Genomic DNA, 23,850 nt, shown 5'->3' on the forward strand with positions numbered 1-23,850 from the left:
ACTTAAGAAAGAAATCAGGAGGGCTAAAAGAAGACATGAGGTTGCCTTGGCAGTCAAAGTGAAGGATAATCCAAAGAGCTTTTACAAGTATATTAAGAGCAAAAGGATTGTAAGGGATAAAATTGGTCCTCCTGAAGATCAGAGTGGTCAGCTTTGAACGGAACCAAAGGAAATGGGGGAGATCTTAAATAGGTTTTTTGCGTCTGTATTTACTAAGGAAGCTGGCATGAAATCTATGGAATTGAGGGAATCAAGTAGTGAGACCATGGAAACTGTACAGATTGAAAAGGAGGAGGTGCTTGCTGCCTTGAGGAAAATTAAAGTGGATAAATCCCCGGGACCTGACAGAGTGTTCCCTCGGACCTTGAAGGAGACTAGTGTTGAAATTGCGGGGGCCCTGGCAGAAATATTCAAAATGTCGCTGTCTACGGGTGAAGTGCCGGAGGATTGGAGAGTGGCTCATGTTGTTCCGTTGTTTAAAAAAGGATCGAAAAGTAATCCGGGAAATTATAGGCCGGTGAGTTTAACGTCAGTAGTAGGTAAGTTATTGGAGGGAGTACTAAGAGACAGAATCTACAAGCATTTGGATAGACAGGGGCTTATTAGGGAGAATCAACATGGCTTTGTGTGTGGTAGGTCATGCTTGACCAATCTGTTGAAGTTTTTTGAGGAGGTTACCAGGAAAGTGGATGAAGGGAAGGCAGTGGATATTGTCTACATGGACTTCAGTAAGGCCTTTGACAAGGTCCCGCATGGGAGGTTAGTTAGGAAAATTCAGTCGCTAGGTATACATGGAGAGGTGGTAAATTGCATTAGACATTGGCTCGATGGAAGAAGCCAGAGAGTGGTGGTAGAGAATTGCTTCTCTGAGTGGAGGCCTGTGACTAGTGGTGTGCCACAGGGATCAGTGCTGGGTCCATTGTTATTTGTCATCTATATCAATGATCTGGATGATAATGTGGTAAATTGGATCAGCAAGTTTGCTGATGATACAAAGATTGGAGGTGTAGTAGACAGTGAGGAAGGTTTTCAGAGCCTGCAGAGGGACTTGGACCAGCTGGAAAAATGGGCTGAAAAATGGCAGATGGAGTTTAATACTGACAAGTGTGAGGTATTGCACGTTGGAAGGACAAACCAACGTAGAACATACAGGTTTAATGGTAAGGCACTGAGGAGTGCAGTGGAACAGAGGGATCTGGGAATACAGATACAAAATTCCCTAAAAGTGGCATCACAGATAGATAGGATCGTAAAGAGAGCTTTTGGTACACTGGCCTTTATTAATCAAAGTATTGAGTATAAGAGCTGGAATGTTATGATGAGGTTGTATAAGGCATTGGTGAGGCCAAATCTGGAGTATTGTGTTCAGTTTTGGTCACCAAATTACAGGAAGGATATAAATAAGGTTGAAAGAGTGCAGAGAAGGTTTACAAGGATGTTGCTGGGACTTGAGAAACTCAGTTACAGAGAAAGGTTGAATAGGTTAGGACTTTATTCCCTGGAGCGTAGAAGAATGAGGGGAGATTTGATAGAGGTATATAAAATTATGATGGGTATAGATAGAGTGAATGCAAGCAGGCTTTTTCCACTGAGGCAAGGGGAGAAAAAAACCAGAGGACATGGGTTAAGGGTGAGGGGGGAAAAGTTTAAAGGGAACATTAGGGGGGTCTTCTTCACACAGAGAGTGGTGGGAGTATGGAATGAGCTGCCAGACGAGGTGGTAAATGCGGGTTCTTTTTTAACATTTAAGAATAAATTGGACAGATACATGGATGGGAGGTGTATGGAGGGATATGGTCCGTGTGCAGGTCAGTGGGACTAGGCAGAAAATGGTTCAGCACAGCCAAGAAGGGCCAAAGGGCCTGTTTCTGTGCTGTAGTTTCTATGGTTCTACGGCTGGTTACGGATCTTTTTATTATGGGTGGGGTTTACAGAACCAGCAGTGCACGCCGCGTGCCACAATATTTTTGTGCATGTTACCTTGGCCTAGGTTCGCCACCTCTACTCTGGGACTTACTGTCACTAGGACCTTTCTAAGATTTAGCAGAGATACAGAGAAGAGATTGGGAAATTTACCTGCGGGGTCAAAGGGCAGGATGTCTCCCAGCATTCCGAAGACGCCATCACTCTGCACCCGGTTGGGCCAGGTGTTGTTCCTGGTGTTGGCCACCTTTGGGCCTAACATGTCCGACATGACATTGTCCATGACGCTGTCCATGTAGTTACCCACGAGACCCAGGCTGTACAAGTCCGAGCCCAAGTCTGAGTGCGTGGCTGGGTTGTTCCACTGGCCTAGCGGCCCCATTGGAGAAAGCCCCGCTCCCGAGCTCAGCTGTGGGGAGCTGTTGGGCCATTTGCCGGCAGCGCGGGGACCCAGGGGCTGCTGCCCAATGGGCTGCAGGAGGTGCTGGTAATACTGCAGCTGCGGTTTTTGCAATGGTGGTGGCTGCTGCTGCAGCTGCTGGGATGTCGGCAGCGGGGTGTGCGGCGCAGCCTGAGTCTGCTGCAGGGTGGGCCCCTTCTGCTCAGGCACCGGGGCAGAATTCCTCCGGTTGACGAGGGGTGATGCCTGCTGGGATTTGCCCATGTTGAAACCGGACAGGAAGTCAATGACATCCTGCATCTCCTGGTCGCTGGGTAGCTTGATGCCCTGGTCGTCCTTGCTGTCGTCGCCTTTCAGGAAGGCCTCCCTCTTGTCCAGTGAGAAGCCATTGACCATGGGGCTGCCTGTGCCTCGGGTGACTTCCTGGGACTCGGCGGTCTTCGGGAAGTGTCCGATGTTCAGGATGCTCTGTAGCCTTAGGTCCGAGTGGCCAGCCAGCTTCCCTTTCCGCTCCTCCTCAGATCCACCAAGGCAGAAGCTGCCCTTGGACGGGGTGCTGGGGATGGAGAAGCTCCCGGCGCCACCACTGCTGCTGCTGCCGCTACTGCTGCTGCTACACGACCCTCGCTTGGTGAAACGGGAGGTCAGCTTGGCAAAGGTCTTCTGCAGCCCTCCTGGTGACTTCACCATCGCCCCATTCCCCGCCGGGAGGTCCACATGGCCCCCAAAGTCAGCACACTCTCGCCGCAGCTGGATCTGAATGCTTGGCAGTGCCTGCTCCCTGCGTCACAAAACAAGAAAGGTGACTTACTACCCAAAGGCATCAAATCTGATTATGTGAAAATGGTGGAGCGACAGGGAGGGAAACCTGAGCACAGGCTGAGTGCAGCTCTTGTTTAACGGTTTATGTGTGTATGGTTGAATGAAATTAACTGAACTTGAACCTGAAGCAAGAGGGGCAACTTACTACCCACAGTGTCGCATCTCATTACATCAAACATTGAGTTACAGTGTTACCGAGACAACGCAAAGCCAGGTGGAGAAGTCAATTCAGCAGAGAATATCCATAGCGGACACAGAGATATAAATGGTTTTGGAATTGGCAGGAAAAGGGAAAGTTGAATATGTTAGGACTTTATTCCCTGGAGGGGAGGAGAATGAGGGGAGATTTGATAGAGCTATACAAAATTATGAGAGGGATAGATAGGGTAAATGCAAGCAGGCTTTTTCCACTAAGGTTAGGTGGGACTACAGTGAGAGGTCATATAACCATATATAACCATGTAACAATTACAACACAGAAACAGGCTATCTCGGCCCTTCTAGTCCGTGCCGAACGCTTACTCTCACCTAGTCCCACCGACCTCATTCAGCCCATAACCTCCATTCCTTTCCTGTCCATATATCTATCCAATTTAACTTTAAATGACAACATCGAACCTGCCTCAACCACTTCTGCTGGAAGCTCTTTCCACACAGCTACCACTCTCTGAGTAAAGAAGTTCCTCCTCATGTTACCCCTAAACTTTTGCCTCCTAACTCTCAACTCATGTCCTCTTGTTTGAATCTCCCCCACTCTCAATGGAAAAAGCCTATCCATGTCAACTCTATCTATCCTCCTCATAATTTTAAATACCTCTATCAAGTCCCCCCTCAACCTTCTAAGCTCCAAAGAATAAAGACCCAATTTGTTCAACCTTTCTCTGTAACTTAGGTGATGAAACCCAGGCAACATTCTAGTAAATCTTCTCTGTACTCTCCCTATTTTGTTGACATCTTTCCTATAACTTGGTGACCAGAACTGTACACAATGCTCCAATTTTGGCCTTACCAATGCCTTATACAATTTTAACATTACATCCCAACTCCTATACTCAATACTCTGATTTATAAAAGCCAGCATACCAAAAGCTTTCTTCATCACCATATCCACATGAGATTCCACCTTCAGGGAACTATTCACCATTATTCCTAGATGCCTCTGTTTTACTGCATTCTTCAATGCCCTACCATTTATCATGTATGTCCTATTTTGATTAGTCCTACCAAAATGTAGCACCTCACATTTATCAGCATTAAATTCCATCTGCCATCTTTCAGCCCACTCTTCTAACTGGCCTAAATCTCTCTGCAAGCTTTGAAAACCTACTTCATTATCCACAACTCCACCTATCTTAGTATCATCTGCATACTTACTAATCATTATTAATCATTGCTGGGCCATTTCTCCAGCAATGGAAACGAGCCTAGAAGCAGCTGAAATAGGTTCTACAGGAGAATGTTAAAAATATCATGGACCACACACACATCAAATGAAGAAGTTCTCAGAAAAGCCCAAGCAGTTCGATCACTCATACCAACAATAAGAGAAAGACAACTCACGTTCCTAGGGCACATCATACGGAAAGATGAACTAGAAAAACTCATACTCTCTGGAAAGATTGAGGGGAACAAACCTAGAGGAAGACCTTGGCTTATGTACATCAAAAGCATAGCCAGGTGGCTACACATTGAGGAAATGGAAGTCATCCAAAAAACGAAGGATAGATCTATATGGAAAACCATGTTCTCCAAAGTCTGCATCGGATATGGTACCTAGACAGAGAGGCAGACTTACTAATCCAATTTACCACCCCATCATCCAGATCATTAATGTATATGACAAACAACACTGGACCCAGTACAGATCCCTGAGGCACACCACTCATCACTGGCCTCCAATCTGACAAACTGTTATCCACCACCACTCTCTGGCGTCTCCCATCCAGCCACCGCTGAGTCCATTTTACTACTTCAATATTAATACCTAACAATTGAACCTTCCTAACTAACCTTCTGTGTGGAACCTTGTCAAAGGCCTTACTGAAGTCCACATAGACAACATCCACTGCTTTACCCTCGTCAACTTTCCTAGTAACCTCTTCAAAAAATTCAGTAAGATTTGTCAAACATGACTTTCCACACACAAATCCACATTGACTGTTCCTAATCAGACCCTATCTATCCAGATACTTATATGTACCATCTCTAAGAATACTTTCCATTAATTTACCCACCACTGACGTCAAACTCACAGGCCGATAATTGCTAGGTTTACTCTTAGAACCCTTTTTAAACAATGGAACATGAGCAATACGCCAATCCTCCAGCACCATCCCCGTTTCTAATGACATTTGAAATATTTCTGTCAGAGCCCCTGCTATTACTACACTAACTTCCCTCAAGGTTCTAGGGAATATCCTGTCAGGACCCAAAGACTTACCTACTTTTATGTTCCTTAAAAGTGCCAGTACTTCTCTTCTTTAATCATCATAGTTTCCATAACTTCCCTACCCGCTTCCCTCACCTTACACAATTCAATATCCTTTGCCCTAGTGAATATCGAAGAAAAGAAATTATTCAAAATCTCCCCCATCTCTTTTGGCTCCGCACATAGCCGTCCACTCCGATTCTCTAAGGGACCAATTTTATCCTTCACTATCCTTTTGCTATTAATGTAACTGTAGAAACCTTTTGGATTTATTTTCACCTTACTCGCTAAAGCAACCTCGTATCTTCTTTTAGCTTTTCTAATTTCTTTCTTAAGATTCCTTTTACATTCTTTATATTCCTCGAGCACCTTATTTACTCCATGCTGCCTGTATTTATTGTAGATATCTCTCTTTTTCCGAACCAAGTTTCCAATATCCCTTGAAAACCATGACTCTCTCAAACTTTTAACCTTTCCTTTCAACCTAACAGGAACATAAAGATTCTGTACCCTCAAAATTTCACCTTTAAATGACCTCCATTTCTCTATTACATCCTCCCCATAAAACAAATTGTCCCAATCCACTCCTTCTAAATCCTTTCGCATCTCCTTAAAGTGAGCTTTTCTCCAATCAAAAATCTCAACCCTGGGTCCAGACCTATCCTTCTCCCATAATTATATTGAAACTATAATTATAGTTAAGGGTGAAAGGTGAAATGTTTAAGGGGAACATCAGAGGGAACTTCTTCACTCAGACGGTGATGAGAGTGTGGAATGAGCAGGCAGTTTTCGTAGTGAATGTGAGTTGGATTTTAACATTTAAGAGAAGTTTAGATGGGAGGTGTATGGAGAACTACGGTCCAGGTGTGGGTCGATGAGACTAGGCAGAATAACAGTTTTGGCATGGACTAGAAGGGCCGAAGGGCCAGTGGTGCTCTATGACTCTAAATCTGCAGTTCCCCAGCAAAGAGTACAATAGGGTTCTACTTCCATGAAGTATTCATAACCCAAACAGCTCCTGTCGAAAATGAAACTGCAAACTGAATTCCAAGCTGGCAGAGAATATCTGGGACACCACGGCAGTGGTCAAATCCATCCAACCAGTCTCCTAAACGCTCAGCCGTGTGTAAGGGCTGTACACATGTTGGGTGTTTGTAAGCTGGGGAGTTCCTGTAATCCATGGCACCTAGCTGTGTGGACAGCCCAGAACTTGTGATACTCTAGTTAGACCACACTTAAAATATTGTGTTTGGTTTTAGTCATCTCATTATAGGAAGGCTGTTGAAGCTTTAGAGAGGGTGCAGAGGAGATTTACCAGGATGCTGCCTGGATTAGAGAGTGCGTCTTATTAAGGTAGGTTGTGTGAACTAGAGCTTTTCTCTTTGGAGTGAAAGAGGATGGGAGATGACTTGATAGGGATGTATAAGATTACGAGAGGCATAGATAGAGAAGATGGCCAGCACATTTTTCCCAGTGGGAAATGGCTAATACGAGGGGACACATCTTTTTTGGCCAGTGGAAGAAAGTTCAGGGAATGGATGCCTTTCAAGCCATGAAGGGTGGTGGTAGAAGCAGATACATTATGGACATTTAAGAAACTCTCAGATAGCCATGATAGATGAATGAAGGGATATGTAGGAGCGAAGGGTTAGATTGATCTTAGAATAGTTTAAATGGTCATTAAAACAGTGTGGGGTGAGGGGCCTGTACTGTGCTACTACTGTTCTAAACACCAAGTCTGGGAGTGTGAGTTTGAGCAAAGGAATGCACTCAAGGTGTTGAATGTGCACAGCTGCTGAAGCTTCATGTGTTCTATCTGCAGAACGTGTCCAGCCCTGTACCTTCGCTCTTTCCACTTGGAAAGGTCAAAAACAGCCGTGTACAACACATCCACCAGTCCTAGTGTTTTCTCTGGATCCAGGCACCTCTGCAGCAGAGACATGGTGGCAGGATCCTCCTTCAGGCACCTTGACAGGACAGTTTGAAAAGAAAATACTTCAGTAAGGTGAGGAACATAGAGACTTTTCTCCTCCACATCCACTCTTTCCTTACTATCCCCAATTCCAAACCCCAAAGTTTAACTTTAATTTCCATACAATGTACAAAATATACAATGATCCATAAAATATCCAAAGAGAATCTCGTTATGTCACCAAAGACTCTTGCAAATTTCTACAGATGTATCGAGGAGAGAATTCTAACTGGCTGCATCATCATCTGGTATGGAGGGAGAGAGGCCACTGCACAGAATCAGAAAAAGCTGGAAAAAGTTGTAAACTCAGCCAGCTTCATCATGAGTGTGAGCCTCTGCAACATCGAGGACAGCTTCAAAAGGCGATGCATCCATCATTAAGGACCCCCCAACACTCAGAACTTTCCCTCTTCTCATTGCTATCATCAAAGAGGTGGTACAGGAGCCTGAAGACACACACGCAACATTTCAGGAAGCTTCTTCCCCTCCACTGTCAGATTTCTGAATGGACAATGAACCCATGAACACTACCTCACTATATTTTTTTCCTCTCTTTTTGCACTACTTACTTAACCTTTTAAACAGTATATATTTCTTATTGTAATTTATAACTTTTTATTATGATGTATTGAAATGTACTGCTGCCACAAATCAACAAATTTCATGACGTATGCCAGTGATATTAAACCTCATTCTGATTCTGAATGTGCTGAGCCCATCAAGTCAATCCCAGCTCAGTCTGGGAATGGGGATGTTACTGTGGACACAGGGGATCCTGCAGATGCTGGAAATCTGAAGCAACACACAAAATGCTAGAGGAACTCAGCAGGTCAGGCAGCATTTATGGAGGGAAATGGACAGTTGGCATTTCTGGTCAAGGCTCTCTGGACTGGAAAGGAAGAGGGGAGTTAGCTTCCAGTCCTGATGAAGAGTCACAACACCGTCCATTTCCCTCCTCAAATGCTGCCTGACCTGCTGTGTTCCTCCAGCAGTTTGAGCATGGACATGACTGTGATTTATTTTATCTTCCACAGTCATATACTTACTCTCCCAACTACCCACCCATCCCCAAACAGCTCCTTTAACCACCAGGATGCCTTAATGTTCTCGTCACAGAAAGTGGCACAAGAGAAAGAAAATACTTAATAGTTTTAATCCTATTGAAAATTACAGTAAGACGACACTCAAAGTACAGCAGCTTAAACAAAATCCCCATAAGCACAGTGAGATATTTAAACGGAAACAATTCAGTGATTCCATAAGACTATAAGACATAGGAGCAGGAATAGACCATTCGGCCCATCGAGTCTGCTCCACGATTCCATCATGGCTGATTTATTATCCCTGTCAACCCCATTCTCTTGCCTTATCCTCTTAACCATGATAACTGACGAGTCAAAAACCTATCAAACTCTGCTTTAAATATTGGGAAAACCTCTGCTTTACCCAATGACTTGGCCTGCACTGTTGTCTGTGGCAATGACTTCCTTGGATTCACTACCCTGTGGCTAAGGAAATTCCTTATCTTCTCCGTTCTAAAGGGATGTTCTTCTATTCTGAAGCTGTCCCCTCTGGTCCTAAACTCCCCCACTATTCTCTCACATCAACCCTACTAGGCCTTTCAATAGGTTTCAGTGAGATCCCATACCCCCCCCCCCCCCCCGGCCACACACATTCTTCTAAACTCCAGAGACTACACAAAACACTGACTTCTGACTATCACTATCTGGGCAAAGACGTGATTAAGAGTTCACACACAACAGTGGCTGACAACGTGTTCTGAACACAGCCAGGGAATAACCCTGATCTTCCTCCCCACAAGCTCTCTGTTCACGTGAGACAGATAGATCGCACTGGACAGCACAGTGTTGTTGGAGGAACAGGGGTACTTACCACGTAGAAGGTACCTGAACCACGATCCTGGAACCCTCCAGGCTGATCTGTGGAGCATAAGCTTCCTTGTTCTCAATCTGTGCCGTGTCCACCACCACCTGAAGGTTTGAGAAGATGGTGAGTGTTCACTCCAGCATCACCTCCTTCTGGTAAGAGTCCAGAAACACTGGCCTGTTTCTCTTTCCACAGTTGCATAACCTGCTGAGTGTTTCTATTGCTGACTAATTCATGCATATGCATTTCCCTATGTGAGTTTCCCACCAACTCCTTGACCCCATCAATTTCACCCCAAAACAGTCCTTGCAGGTGAGACAACACTTTGCCTGAGAATCTGTTGGGGTTGTCTACTGTATCTAGTGCTCTCAATGTGGCCAAAGTAAATTGGGGGGCTGCTTTGTGGAGCACCTCCACTCCATCTGCCAAAAGCAGAATTTCCTGGTGGCCAACTATTTTAATTCCAATCCTCACTCCTTTTCTGACATGTCTGTCCATAGCTTCCTCTTCTGCCAAGATGAAGCCACTCTCAGGGTGGAGGAGTAACACCTCGTATTCTCATGGTACGAACATAAATTTTTCCTTCCAGTAAAAAGGGCCTGAAGGATCATTGGGGACCCGAGTCATCCCAACCACAATCTGTTCTAGCTGCTACCAACTGGGAAATGGTACCACAGCATAAAAGCCAGGACTACCAGGCTCCAGGACAGCTTCTTCTACCGGTCCGACTGCTTAACTCATGCTGACGCAACTGTATATCTATGTTATATTGACCATCCCTGTTCTACATACAATTTATTATAAATTACTATAAATTGCACATCGTACATTTAGACAGAGATGTAACGTAAAGATTTTTACTCGTCATGTATGTAAGGGGATGTAAGAAATAGAGTCAATTCAATTCAATTTTTTCCTCTTCTTCTCACCTGCCTTTCACCTCCCCAAGATGCTTTTCCTCCTTCCCTTTCTCCCATGGTCCACACTCCTCTCCTATCAGATTCCTTCTTCTTCAGCCCTTCGCCTTTTCCAACTATCAGCTTCCAGCTTCTTACTTAAACACCCCTCCCCACCCACCAGGTCTCACCTATCACTTTCTAGTTTATCTTCCTTCCCCTCCCCCAACCTCTTCCTTTTCAGCCCTGATGAAGGGTTTTGGCCCAAAACGTTGACTGTTTATTCACTTTCATAGATGCTGCCTGACCTGCTGAATTTCTCCAGCATTATATGCGTGTTACTTTGAATGCTTAATGTTTATTCTTCGACATCTTCTAAAGGAGACATTGTACTGGCAAAGCCATTGGGTCAGTAAGTGGGGAGAGGAGGCTCACTTTGTCCTGAATACTTTGAGAGGCACCAGCGATGGTGGAACAATTGTCCATTCCTGACCCCTGATTCAGAGACCCCCAAGCTTAATTGCAAGGTATCAAAAGCATGATATTGGAAGACATCTCTACACCTGTCCCAATCACCTGACAAGATACAGGTTGTTCCTGCACTAAATAGTCATTTCACACCAGGACAGACTGGCTCAGCCAGCATGCTGGCCAGTGGCCAAAGACTGGTGGCAGGGCATCAAGGAGCAGCCAGGAAGGCAGCCAGCTTCTTCCCAACCCTGGATACTCTGCAGGAGATCAGGAAAAGAGAAAAATACACGTGTCACTTTAATAACAAAATACTGCTCTATGTAACACACACAAAATGCTAGAGGAACTCAGCAGGTCAGGCTGAGAGGAAATAAGGGAATAGAAGGAGATAAACAGTTGATGGTTCGGGTCGAGACCCTTCATCAGGACTGGAAAGGAAGGGGGAACGTGTAGGAATAAGAAGGTGGGGGAGGGAAGAAGGACAAGCTGGCAGGAGATAAGTGAGACTAGGTGAGGGGGAAGGTGTGTGGGTGGAGTAGGGAGGATGAAGTAAGAAGCTGGGAGGGGATATGTGGAATGGATGAAGGGCTGAAGAAGAGGGAATCTGATAGGAGGGAACAGTGGACTATGGAAGAAAGGGAAGGGTGGGGGGAGTCAGAGGGAGGTGATATAGACAGGTGAAGGCATGAGAGAGGAAACAGAATGTGGAATGCAAAAAGAGAAAAGGGAAGGGGTTGAAATTACAAGATGTTAGAGAAATCACTGTTTTTTGCCATCAGGTTGGAGGCTAATGTGACAACAGACCAAGTTATCAGAAGATTGATGCCGATAAGAGAGATAAGAGAGAGACAATGGGGAAACATTCAAAATGCTAATAAATGAGAGACAAGAGAGATTAATGAAAAGAGACACAGTTCCGAGTATCATCAGACCGGTTGCTTTGAACCTGAACTGTTTGAAGTTTGATGGACAGGCGATACCCCATCAGGGGGATAAAAGGAACAGGTTCGCTAAGGCAAGGGACACACCACGACACCACGAGATAACGAGACCCTGGAAGTGTGGTGCCCCCCCCCACAAGTTGGTGGGAGTTTTGGAGGTCTGATCGCGGGACCGACCATAGACGCACAGAGTGAAAAGGTACGATCGGCGGGAACTTGGTGTGTGTGTCCGCCCTTGCCTGGGTGCCAGGTTCACCGCAGAAGAACGATCATATCCGGAACAGAGGGGTCACAGTCAGTGACCTCAGAAGACATTACAAAGGGCTCGCCCGAAAGCTAACTGCGAGGAATATCAAAGGTCTGTTTGAATCCGATTTGAATATCATCATTTGCTCTCTCTCTCTCTCTCCCCAACGGCACAACAGCGATTACTGCGAACTGAACTGAACTCTGCGTCACTTGAGACTGATCATTTTACCCCTAGACTGTGATAGAGCTTGATTGATCCTATTATCCTAGTTCTGTGTACATGTGTGTTTTATCATTGCTAACCTGTTGCATTTATATCCTTACTATTAGAGTACTGTGTTACTTATTTCTTTAATAAAACTTTCTTAGTTCCAGTAATCCAGACTCCAACTAAGTGCCATTTCTGCTGGTTTGGCAACCCAGTTACGGGGTACGTAACACTAACCAGATGGAATATGAGGTGCTCCTACAACCTGAGGTTAGCTTTATCAGGACAGTAAAGGAGAATTGTGGACTGAATCAATTCCTTGCAAGACTTAACTTGAAATTTAAAACAGAGTTGTATCACAAAGCAAAATATTTCCTAGAAGAATCTTGTTGGGTCCAGATTCACACCCTCATCAGTGGATTACTGGTTTGAGCATGTAATGTACTGCGACACTGAGTACAGTGCTGAGATGGTATACGGGTGCTGAAGCTGTGTAAAAGATGTAAACTGGCTGTGTGCTTCCTACTGTACAAGTAACGACACCTCAGAATGGGGCGGTACAGTGGTGTAGTGGTTAGCACGTCGCTTTACAGTACCAGGACAGGGGTTCAATTCCTGTTGCTGCCTGTAAGGAGTTTGCAGGCTCTCCCCATGACTGTCTGCTTTCCTCCCACATTCCAAAGACGTACCAGTTAGTAGGCTAATTGGTCACTGTAAAGTGTCCTGTGATTAAAACTGGTGGGTTGCTTGGTGGTGCTGTTCCTCACTGTATCTCAATAAAATATAAAAAAATAAAGAACTATTTCACAGACAATTCACAAATTCAGAAAGTTAGTGAATGCTGAGGCAACAAAGAGCATAATGCAAAAGAGGGAAGGGCAAGGTGTGTGTGAACCCCAGGGGGGAGGGTGAGTGAAGAGCTGATCCCCATTCCTCAACACTACTAGGGCGGGTATTTGTTCCTGAGGCTTCCACCAATCATAATCCAACCAGTTGCCATGGTAGCATAGTGGTTAGCACGACACTATTACAGCTCAGGGCGTCGGAGTTTGGAATTCAATTGTGGCATCCTCTGTTGCGCATACTTCCTTCCCGTGTGTGTGTGGGTTTCCTCCAGGTGCTCCAGTTTCCTCCCACAGTCTGAGACACACCGGTCAGTAGGTTGACTGGTCATTGTAAATTGTTCCAATGATTAGGCTAGGGTTAAATTGGGGGTTGCTGGGCAGCACAGCTCAAAGGGCCGGAAGGGCCTGTTCCACACTCTAAATAGAATAAATAAATAAAAATAAAATAATTAAAACAAAATCAAAAGCATGACATTGGTGAACATCTCCAACCTTGGTCCAATCGGTTGAACGAGATGTAAGCTCTTCTTGCACTAAATGGTCATTTCACACCAGGACAGATTGGCTCAGCCAGCATGCTGACCAAAGGCCAGTGGTACAGCATTAAGTAACAGCCAAGAAGGCAGTGAGCATCTCCTTCTGAACTCTGGGGTACTCCACAGGAGATCAGGAATAGGGAGACATAAACAAGCATCACTTTTAACAACAAAATACTGATGTGTACAACGCGGTAGGAGGGTGAGAGCAGGATTGATCCACATTCCCCAACACTAACAGAGTGGAGTAATTGTTCCTGAGGCTTCCACTCATCAGAATCCAACCAGCTGCAGTCACTGGGTGGTGGGAGTGAATCTGACAGGTCACAGGCTGTCTGCAATCTCTCCACTGAAACCCAGCTGAGATCAGGAGCTGCAGAGTCTGAACCCCAGTCCACAGCCACTCCAAGGAACCCACTCCATCCCTACGTCAGTGTTGAAGTCACTTACCAGTCCAGCCTGCCCGAACAACAGCTGCACAGCCGTCTTGCAAGCACCACGCCAGGTTGATGGACAGACCTGATTGAGGATTTCTGTCGGGGACTCGTCACGTGGGGAGACCTCGTTCTGCCCAGCTGCCTCCTTGATGAGCTGCACCATTGCTTGCTATGATGAGAGATATACCAAAGGACATGTTAGTCTGACGCACCACACAATCAGTCAGAACAAACCACCCTTCAACACCCACCTGCAGTCAGAAAGGAACCTGTTTGAAAAAATTGTTGGCACCAACTCAACAATGAAATATCCTCAGAATCCACCACTCCTCTCCACAAGTCTACACCATGATTACTCCATCTCCTCACCCAACAGTCTACACCATCACTGATCCATCTCCTCACTGACCAGTCTACACACCATCACTGACCCATCTCCTCACCCAACAGTCTACACCATCACTGATCCATCTCCTCACTGACCAGTCTACACCATCACTGACCCATCTCCTCACCCAACAGTCTACACCATCACTGATCCATCTCCTCACTGACCAGTCTACACCATCACTGACCCATCTCCTCACCCAACAGTCTACGCCATCACTGATCCATCTCCTCACTGACCAGTCTACACCATCACTGACCCATCTCCTCACCCAACAGTCTACACCATCACTGATCCATCTCCTCACTGACCAGTCTACACCATCACTGACCCATCTCCTCACCCAACAGTCTACACCATCACTGATCCATCTCCTCACTGACCAGTCTACACCATCACTGACCCATCTCCTCACCATCACTGACCCATCTCCTCACACAACAGTCTACACTATCATTGAACCATCTCACCATCCACCAGTCTACACCATCACTGACCCATCTCCTCACTGACCAGTCTACACCATCACTGACCCATCTCCTCACTGACCAGTCTACACCATCACTGACCCATCTCCTCACCCAACAGTCTACACCATCACTGACCCATCTCCTCACTGACCAGTCTACACCATCACTGACCCATCTCCTCACTGACCAGTCTACACACCATCACTGACCCATCTCCTTACCCACCAGTCTACAGCATATATAATCCCTACCAAACAGACTACACCATCGATGATCCATCTCCTCACCCAACCATCCACCGTCGCTGCTCCACCTTCTCTTTCCACTATTTATTTGTGACTTATTAGTAATTTTTATATATTGCACTGTAATGCTGCCACACAACAACAAATTCTGCAATATGTGTCGGTAGTAATAAAGCTGATTCTGCATATTCACACATGCACATCTGTTAGATGGAATACAGTTTTGGGAAGTGTATGGTCATTCACTTTGGGAAGTGGAATAAAAGTGTAAGACTACTTTATAAACAGGGAGAAAATTCAGAAAGCAGAGGAGCAAAGCGACTTGGCAGTCCTCATGCAGGATTTCCTTAATGTTAACTTGCAGGTCAAGTCAGTGGTGAGGAAGGCAAATGTAATGTTAGCTTTCATTTTGTGGGGACTAGAATATAAAAGTAAGGATTTAATACTGAGGCTTCGTAAGACATTGGCCAAGACCACACTTGGAGTATTGTGAACAGTTTTGGGCCTTTTATCTAAGAAAAGATGTGCTGGCATTGGAGAGTGTCCAAAGGTGGAAAGCGGCCAGTGTGTGAGTGGGCCAGTGAAGGAGTGGAGCTTTGACTCGAGAGATTCTGGCAGTTTTGGCAGTTGGTCTGTGCAATCAAGTCAATCAAGATTTGAATAGATCAGCAGAAAGCCGTTGATTAGACAATCAAGATTTGAATAGCTCAGACTCAGCAGAAAGCAGCTCATTGGGCAGTCGAGGTCAGGTGACCAAACATTTTGAAAAGCTCAAACAGATAAATAGACGGATAGCTCAAGCGAAGCGGCCAGTGAAGCAGTGGAGCTTTGACTCGAGAGGTTTCGACGAGAAGAGGCAGAGGACAAGCTAGCTCGCAGTTAGTTTTTACAATGTCTCCTGAGACAGTGATGTGCCTCTCATGTGAGATGTGGCAGTCTTGGGGAAACTCCCCTCTCCCGCAGAGTCACATCTGCCAGAAGTGCATAAGGCTGGGCGATCTGGAAGACCTTGTAAGGAATCTGGAGCAGCAGCTGGATAACCTTCGACTCATAAGGGAGAATGAGGCAGTCATAGATGAGAGCTACAGGGAGGTAGTCACACCTAGGCTGTCGGAAGCAGGTCGTTGGGTGACAGTCAGAGGGTGGAAAGCGAAGGTGAGCAGACAGGTAGTGCAGAGCACCCCTGTAGCCATTCCCCTGAATAATAAGTTTACCGTCCTGGATACTGTTGACGGGAACGACCGACCAGGTGTGAGCCATGGTGGCAGGGCCTCCGGCACTGAGTCTGACCCTGTGGTGCAGAAGGGTGGGACGGAGAAGAGGAGAGCTGTCATTATTGGAGACTCTATAGTCAGGGGAGCAGACAGGAGATTTTGTGGACATGAGAAGGACACCCGCATGGTTTGTTGCCTCCCGGGTGCAAGGGTCGGGGATGTCTCTGAGCGGGTGCACGACATCCTGGTACGAGTGGGACCAACGACATAGGCAGGAAGAGGGATGAGGTCCTGAAGTGTGAGTTTCGGGAACTAGGCAGAAGGCTGAAGAAAAGGACCTCAAGGATGGCGTTCTCAGCATTGCTGCCAGTGCGACGTGACAGTGATGGTAAGAATTGGAGGAGATGGCAGTTGAATGCGTGGCTGAGGAGTTGGCGCAGGGAGCAGGGTTTTAGATTTTTAGATCATTGGGATCTCTTCTGGGGAAGGTGGGACCTGTACAGATTGGATGGGTTGCACCTGAACTCAAGGGGGAGCAATATCCTTGCAGGTAGGTTTGTTAGCATTGTTCGGGAGGGTTTAAATTTGCGAGGGGGATGGGACCCAGAGCGATAGAGCAGTGAAAGAAGTGCATGGAGTAAAGCCAGATCTAACATACAGAGAGGCTTTGAGGAAAGAGAAGCAGAATAAACGGTGTAACGACAGTAAGGTAGAAGGGCTGAAATGTGTGTACCTCAATGCAAGAAGCATCAGGAACAAAGGTGATGAACTGAGAGCTTGGATACATACATGGAATTATGATGTAGTGACCATTACAGAGACTTGGCTGGCACCAGGGCAGGAATGGATTCTCAATATTCCTGGATTTCAGTGCTTTAAAAGGGATACAGAGGGTGGAAAAAGGGGAGGAGGGGTGGCATTACTGGTCAGGGATACTATTACAGCTACAGAAAGGGTGGGTAATGTAGCAGGATCCTCTTTTGAGTCAATATGGGTGGAAGTCAGGAACAGGAAGGGAGCAGTTACTCTATTGGGGGTAGTCTATAGGCCCCCTGGTAGCAGCAGAGAAACAGAGGAGCAGATTGGGAGGCAGATTTTGGAAAGATGCAAAAATAAGAGTTGTTATCATGGGTGACTTTAACTTCCCTAATATTGATTGGCACCTGATTAGTTCCAAGGGCTTAGATGGGGCAGAGTTTGTTAAGTGTGTCCAGGACGGATTCCTGTCACAGTATGTGGACAGGCCGACCAAGGGGAATGCCATATTAGATCTAGTACTAGGTAATGAACCGGGTCAGGTCACGGATCTCTCAGTGGGTGAGCATCTGGGTGACAGTGACCACGGCTCCCTGGCCTTTAGTATTAACATGGAAAAGGATAGAATCAGAGGACAGGAACATTCTTAATTGGGGAAAGGCAAATTATGAGGCTATAAGGCTAGAACTTGCAGGTGTGAATTGGGATGATCTTTTTGCAGGGAAATGTACTATGGACATGTGGTCGATGTTTAGAGATCTCTTGCGGGATGTTAGGGATAAATTTGTCCCGGTGAGGAAGATAAAAGAATGGCAGGGTGAAGCAACCATAGGTGACAAGTGAGGTGGAAAATCTAGTCAGGTGGAAGAAGGCAGCATACATGAGGTTTAGGAAGCAAGGATCATCATTGGCTATGTAGTGTTTTTAGGGATGCAGTTTCAATAGGAAAATTACCACAATCTTTCTATCGAGCTTCTATTTCTCTAATTCTTAAAAAAGGATCCTACTGAATGTGCATCTTATAGGCCTATATCTCTGCTGAATGTTGATTCTAAGATTTTTTCTAAAATATTGGCAACGAAATTGGAGAATGTATTACCCCAAATTATTTCTGCTGATCAAACTGGATTTATTGAAAATCGTTACTCTTTTTTTAATATTAGGAGATTAATGAATATCGTTTATACGCCTTCACCCAAAATTCCAGAATGTGTCATTTAATTGGATGCTGAAAAAGCTTTTGATAGAGTTGAATGGGTATATTTACTCAATACCCTTGAGAAATTTAATTTTAGTCCGATATTCATTTCCTGGATTAAACTGATATATTTTACCCCTTTGGCCTCGGTATTTACTATCAATCAAAGATCCCCTTTCTTTCATTTATTCCATGGTACTAGGCAGGGTTGCCCTCTTAGTCCAGTACTATTTGATATTGCTTTGGAACCGCTAGCTATTGCTATTCGTGACTCCCCTAATATATTTGGTGTTGCTCGTGGAAATGAGACTCACAAATTATCACTATATGCAGATGATCTACTATTATATATTTCTAACCCAGGAAAATCTATTCCGGCAGTATTAACTTTGCTTGCTCAGTTCAGCAGCTTTTCTGGTTATAAACTGAACCTATAAGAGTGAACTCTTTCCATTAAATATGCAGGTTCCTATTTATAGAAATTCTCCATTTAGACTGATTACTGATTATTTTACTTATTTGTGAGTTAAGATTACTAAGAGACATAAGGATCTATTCAATTTCAACCTTTTACCATTAATTAATCAGGTTAAACAACTGATTACTAAATGGTCCCCTTTGTCTCTATCATTGATTGGCCGTATTAATGCTTTTAAAATGATTATTTTACCCAAATTTTTATATTTATTTCAAGCGATACTGATTTTTATTCCTAAATTTTTTTTTGATATTATTGACTCTAAAATTTCTTCTTATATATGGCAAAATAGAAATCCCAGATTAAGTAAAAAATACTTACAGAAATCTAAGAAAGAGGGTGGTTTGGCATTGCCTGTCCTAAGATTTTACTACTGGGCAATTAATATCCGATACTTAATATTTTGGACACAAGACTGGAATATAACTCCAAGCCCACATTGGGCAAACCTTGAAGGCCATTCTGTACAAGGGTTTTCTTTAGCCTCCATTTTAGGAACTTCATTGCCTTTTGCACTGTCTAAATTGAATAAACAAATTTTCAACCCTATAGTTAAACATACATTGCGAATATGGTTTCAATTTTGTAAATTTTTTGGCCTGAATGAATTTATGTTATCAAGTCCTATTATATCTAATTTTTTTTTCCAACCTTCGGTAATGGACCAAGCCTTTTTAATACGGAAAACGAAAGGCATAATATGCTTTCGTGATTTATTTTTGGATAACTGCTTTATGTCTTTTGAGCAATTATCTGAGATATTTGATTTGCCTAGATCCATTTTTTTAGATAGTTACAAATAAGAAATTTTTAAAATATTACATTGCCTACCTTTCCGACTTCCAATCCTTCTGGCACTCTTGATAAAATTTTAGGTTTTAATCCTTTGCAGAAGGGATTAATAGCAATAATTTATGATAGAATTATGAAATTACAGCCAGATATATCTGATAAAATTAAAAATGAATGGGAAAGGGACTTCAACTTTCCCTACCTACAGAGAAATGGGATAAAATTTTTCATTTAGTTAGTACTTCTTCTATATGTGCTAAACATACTTTAATACAATTTAAAGTAGTACATAGAGCTCATATGTCCAAAAATAAATTAGCTCGTTTTTATTCCCATATAAACCCTACTTGTGATAGGTGTCATTCTGAAGTGGCTTCTTTAACTCATATGTTTTGGTCCTGTCCTCTTTTGGAAAAATATTGGAAAGATATTTTTGATATTATTTCAACAGTTCTATGCTTCGATTTAAAACCCCATCCTATTACGGCAATCTTTGGATTGCCAATGGTAGAACATAGATCTTTGTCTTCTTCAGCCTGTCGAATGATAGCTTTTGTTACTTTAATGGCCAGAAGATCTATTTTGTTGAACTGGAAGGAAACTAATCCTTCAACTACATTCCAATGGTTTTCTCAAACCATATTAAGTTTAAATTTAGATAAAATTAGAAGTGATATTTTTGACCCTTCAGTTAAATTTGAAGATACCTGGAAACCTTTTATGCAACATTTTCATATGATGTAATCTGACCTTCCCAAATCCTTTTTCTGAACTTAAATTATATGATGAGAGGAGCGGAGTTAACGACATTATTGAACGTGTCTGATACAAGCTGTTGGTCTAGCCCTGTTTTGTTTTTTTTTCTCTTTTGGGTTTTTTTTGTTTATATATATTTTTTTCTTTTTATTGTTTAATGTTTAATCTCATTATGAGTTTGGAAGTCTTTTATATCTATGTTACTTAAAATTCATTTTATATATGCTGATGAACGTTTTTCCAATCTCTTTGTACCAACTTTGTTACTGAGTTTATAATTTTGAAAAATTAATAAGAAGATCTAAAAAGGAAGCAAGGATCAGATGGGTCTATTGAGGAATATAGGGAAGCAAGAAAGGAACTTAAGAAGGGGCTGAGAAGAGCAAGAAGGGGGCATGAGAAGGCCTTGGCGAGTAGGGTAAAGGAAAACACCAAGGTATTCTTCAATTATGTGAAGAAAAAAAGGATGACAGGAGTGAAGGTAGGACCGATTAGAGATAAAGGTGGGAAGATGTGCCTGGAGGCTGTGGAAGTGAGTGAGGTCCTCAATGAATACTTCTCTTCGGTATTCACCAATGAGAGGGAACTTGATGATGGTAAGGACAGTATGAGTGAGGTTGATGTTCTGGAGCATGTTGATATTAAGGAAGAGGAGGTGTTGGAGTTGTTAAAATACATTAGGACAGATAAGTCCCCGGGGCCTGACAGAATATTCCCCAGGCTGCTCTACGAGGCGAGAGAAGAGATTGCTGAGCCTCTGGCTAGGATCTTTATGTCCTCGTTGTCCACGGGAATGGTACCGGAGGATTGGAGGGAGGCGAATGTTGTCCCCTTGTTCAAAGAAGGTAGTAGGGATAGTCTGGGTAATTAAAGACCAGTGAGCCTTACGTCTGTAGTGGGAAAGCTGTTGGAAAAGATCTTAGAGATAGGATCTATAGGCATTTAGAGAATCATGGTCTGATCAGGGACAGTCAGCATGGCTTTGTGAAGGGCAGATCGTGTCTAACAAGCCTGATAGAGTTCTTTGAGGAGGTGACCAGGCATATAGATGAGGGTAGTGCAGTGGATGTGATCTATATGGATTTTAGTAAGGCATTTGACAAGGTTCCACACAGTAGGCTTATTCAGAAAGTTAGAAGGCATGGGATCCAGGGAAGTTTGGCCAGGTGGATTCAGAATTGGCTTGCCTGCAGAAGGCAGAGGGTGGTGGTGGAGGGAGTACATTCGGATTGGAGGATTGTGAGTAGTGGTGTCCCACAAGGATCTGTTCTGGGACCTCTACTTTTCATGATTTTTATTAACAACTTGAATGCGGGGGTAGAAGGGTGGGTTGGCAAGTTTGCAGACAACACAAAGGTTGGTGGTGTTGTAGATAGTGTACAGGATTGTCAAAGATTGCAGAGAGGTATTGATAGGATGCAAAAGTGGGCTGAGAAGTGGCAGATGGAGTTCAATCCGGAGAAGTGTGAGGTAGTACACTATGGAAGGACAAACTCCAAGGCAGAGTACAAAGTAAATGGCAGGATACTTGGTAGTGTGGAGGAGCAGAGGGATTTCGGGGTACTTGTCCACAGATCCCTGCAAGTTGCCTCACAGGTGGATAGGGTAGTTAAGAAAGCTTATGAGGTGTTAGCTTTCATAAGTCGAGGGATAGAGTTTAAGAGTCGCGATGTAATGATGCAGCTCTATAGAACTCTGGTTAGGCCACACTTGGAGTACTGTGTCCAGTTCTGGTCGCCTCACTATAGGAAGGATGTGGAAGCATTGGAAAGGGTACAGAGGAGATTTACCAGGATGCTGCCTGGTTTGGAAAGTATGCATTATGATCAGAGATTAAGGGCTTTACTCTTTGGAGAGAAGGAGGATGAGAGGTGACATGATAGAGGTGTACAAGATAATAAGAAGAATAGATAGAGTGGATAGCCAGCGCCTCTTCCCCAGGGCACCACTGCTCAATACAAGAGGACATGGCTTTAAGGTAAGGGGTGGGAAGTTCAAGGGGGATATTAGAGGAAGGTTTTTTACTCAGAGTGGTTGGTGCGTGGAATGCACTGCCTGAGTCAGTGGTGGAGGCAGATACACTAGTGAAGTTTAAGAGACTACTAGACAGGTATATGGAGGAATTTAAGGTGGGGCTTATATGGGAGGCAGGGTTTGAGGGTCGGCACAACATTGTGGGCCGAAGGGCCTGTACTGTGCTGTACTATTCTAACGAATTCTAACGAAACTCTTTTCGGGCTTCCAGATGGGTACCAACATTTCGATGACAAGCTCTGCCATCTTTGTCAGGGATGATGCCTGGGTATGTCTAGTCTGGTGATATTTATACCCCTGTTGGCACAAAACTACTGTGCTGCACCACTGGCTTTTGGGACCGCCTGGTGAAGGAAGCCATTGAAATAAAACTATAGGAAAAGAATTTTAACAAAGATGAAGGTCTCGCCCTAACTGGAATTTGATTGTAAACAAGGTGGGACAATGGAAACTTGATTGGACGAGGACTAACTAATCGGGGGGACAGACAACAGGGTTATAAATACCATCAGACTAAACATGTCCAGGCATCATCCCTGATGAAGATGGCGGAGTCTGTCAGTGAAACATCAATTGAAATTGATACATGCACCCGGCAGGAAGCCCGAGAAGAGTTTATTCGTCATATATGCCGAGAAAGCACTACATTCTTTGTCCAAAGGAGGTTCACAAGAACGATTTCAAGAATGAAAGGGTTAACATATGAAGAGTGTTTGATGGCTCTAGGCCTGTACTCACTGGAGTTTCGAAGAATGAAGGAGGGGGTCTCACTGTAACCTATCGAATATTCAAAGACCTGGATAGAGTGGAAGTGGAGAGGATGTTTCCTATAGTGGGGAGTCAAGGATTGGAGGGCACAGCCTCAGAATAGAGGGATGTCCATGTACAACAGAGATGAGGAGGATTTCCTTTAGTCAGAGGGAGGTGAATCTGTGGAATTCATTGCCACAGACGGCTGTGGAGGCCAAGACATAGAGTATATTTAAAGCAGAGGTTGATAGGTTCTTGATTAGTCAGGGTACAAAAGGTTACGGGGAGAAGACAGGAGAATGGGGTTGAGAAAGATAATAAATCAGCCATGACTGAATGGCAGAGAAGACTCAGTGGGTTGAATGGGCTAATTCTGCTCCTATGTCTAATGGTCTTATTATCACACACACTCATGCTTAGCTGCCTCCTGTGTTTTTGTGCTGTATATCCACTCTCACCTTGGATTAAGCAACACAGACACAATTTGGCTCCTTCAGTATGTAGCTTATGTAATACATCAGCCTTCCAGTGCTCTCAGGGGGCATGGTAGCACAGTGGGGTGGTATGGTAACGTAGTGGTCAGCATCGTGCTTTACAGCGCCAGTGATCAGGGTTCAATTCCCACCACTGTCTGTAAGGAGTTTATACATTCTCCCCTTGACCACAAGGGTTTTCTCCAAGAACTGTGGTCACCAATAATCACAAGCAATCCAAGGATGGCCTCAAATGTCCCCAGGATCTGTCAAGCACCATC

At 44.3% G+C, this 23,850-nt stretch overlaps 1 protein-coding gene across 3 annotated transcripts in view; it reads right to left on the reverse strand.

The window, feature by feature from the left end:
• garre1 (granule associated Rac and RHOG effector 1) overlaps positions 1-23,850 on the reverse strand; it is a 268,189-nt gene that overhangs the window by 19,641 nt on the left and 224,698 nt on the right. For all 3 annotated transcript variants that reach the window (XM_072279994.1, XM_072279995.1, XM_072279996.1), the window contains 4 exons: positions 14,029-14,184; positions 9,439-9,536; positions 7,415-7,540; positions 2,077-3,104 (listed from right to left, as the gene is read on the reverse strand). In XM_072279994.1, coding sequence (XP_072136095.1) covers positions 2,077-3,104; positions 7,415-7,540; positions 9,439-9,536; positions 14,029-14,184 — 1,408 coding nt within the window. The remainder of the gene's footprint in view (positions 1-2,076; positions 3,105-7,414; positions 7,541-9,438; positions 9,537-14,028; positions 14,185-23,850) is intronic.

This window comes from Mobula birostris, chromosome 15 (assembly GCF_030028105.1).
Source record: "Mobula birostris isolate sMobBir1 chromosome 15, sMobBir1.hap1, whole genome shotgun sequence".
Lineage (NCBI taxonomy): Eukaryota > Metazoa > Chordata > Chondrichthyes > Myliobatiformes > Myliobatidae > Mobula > Mobula birostris.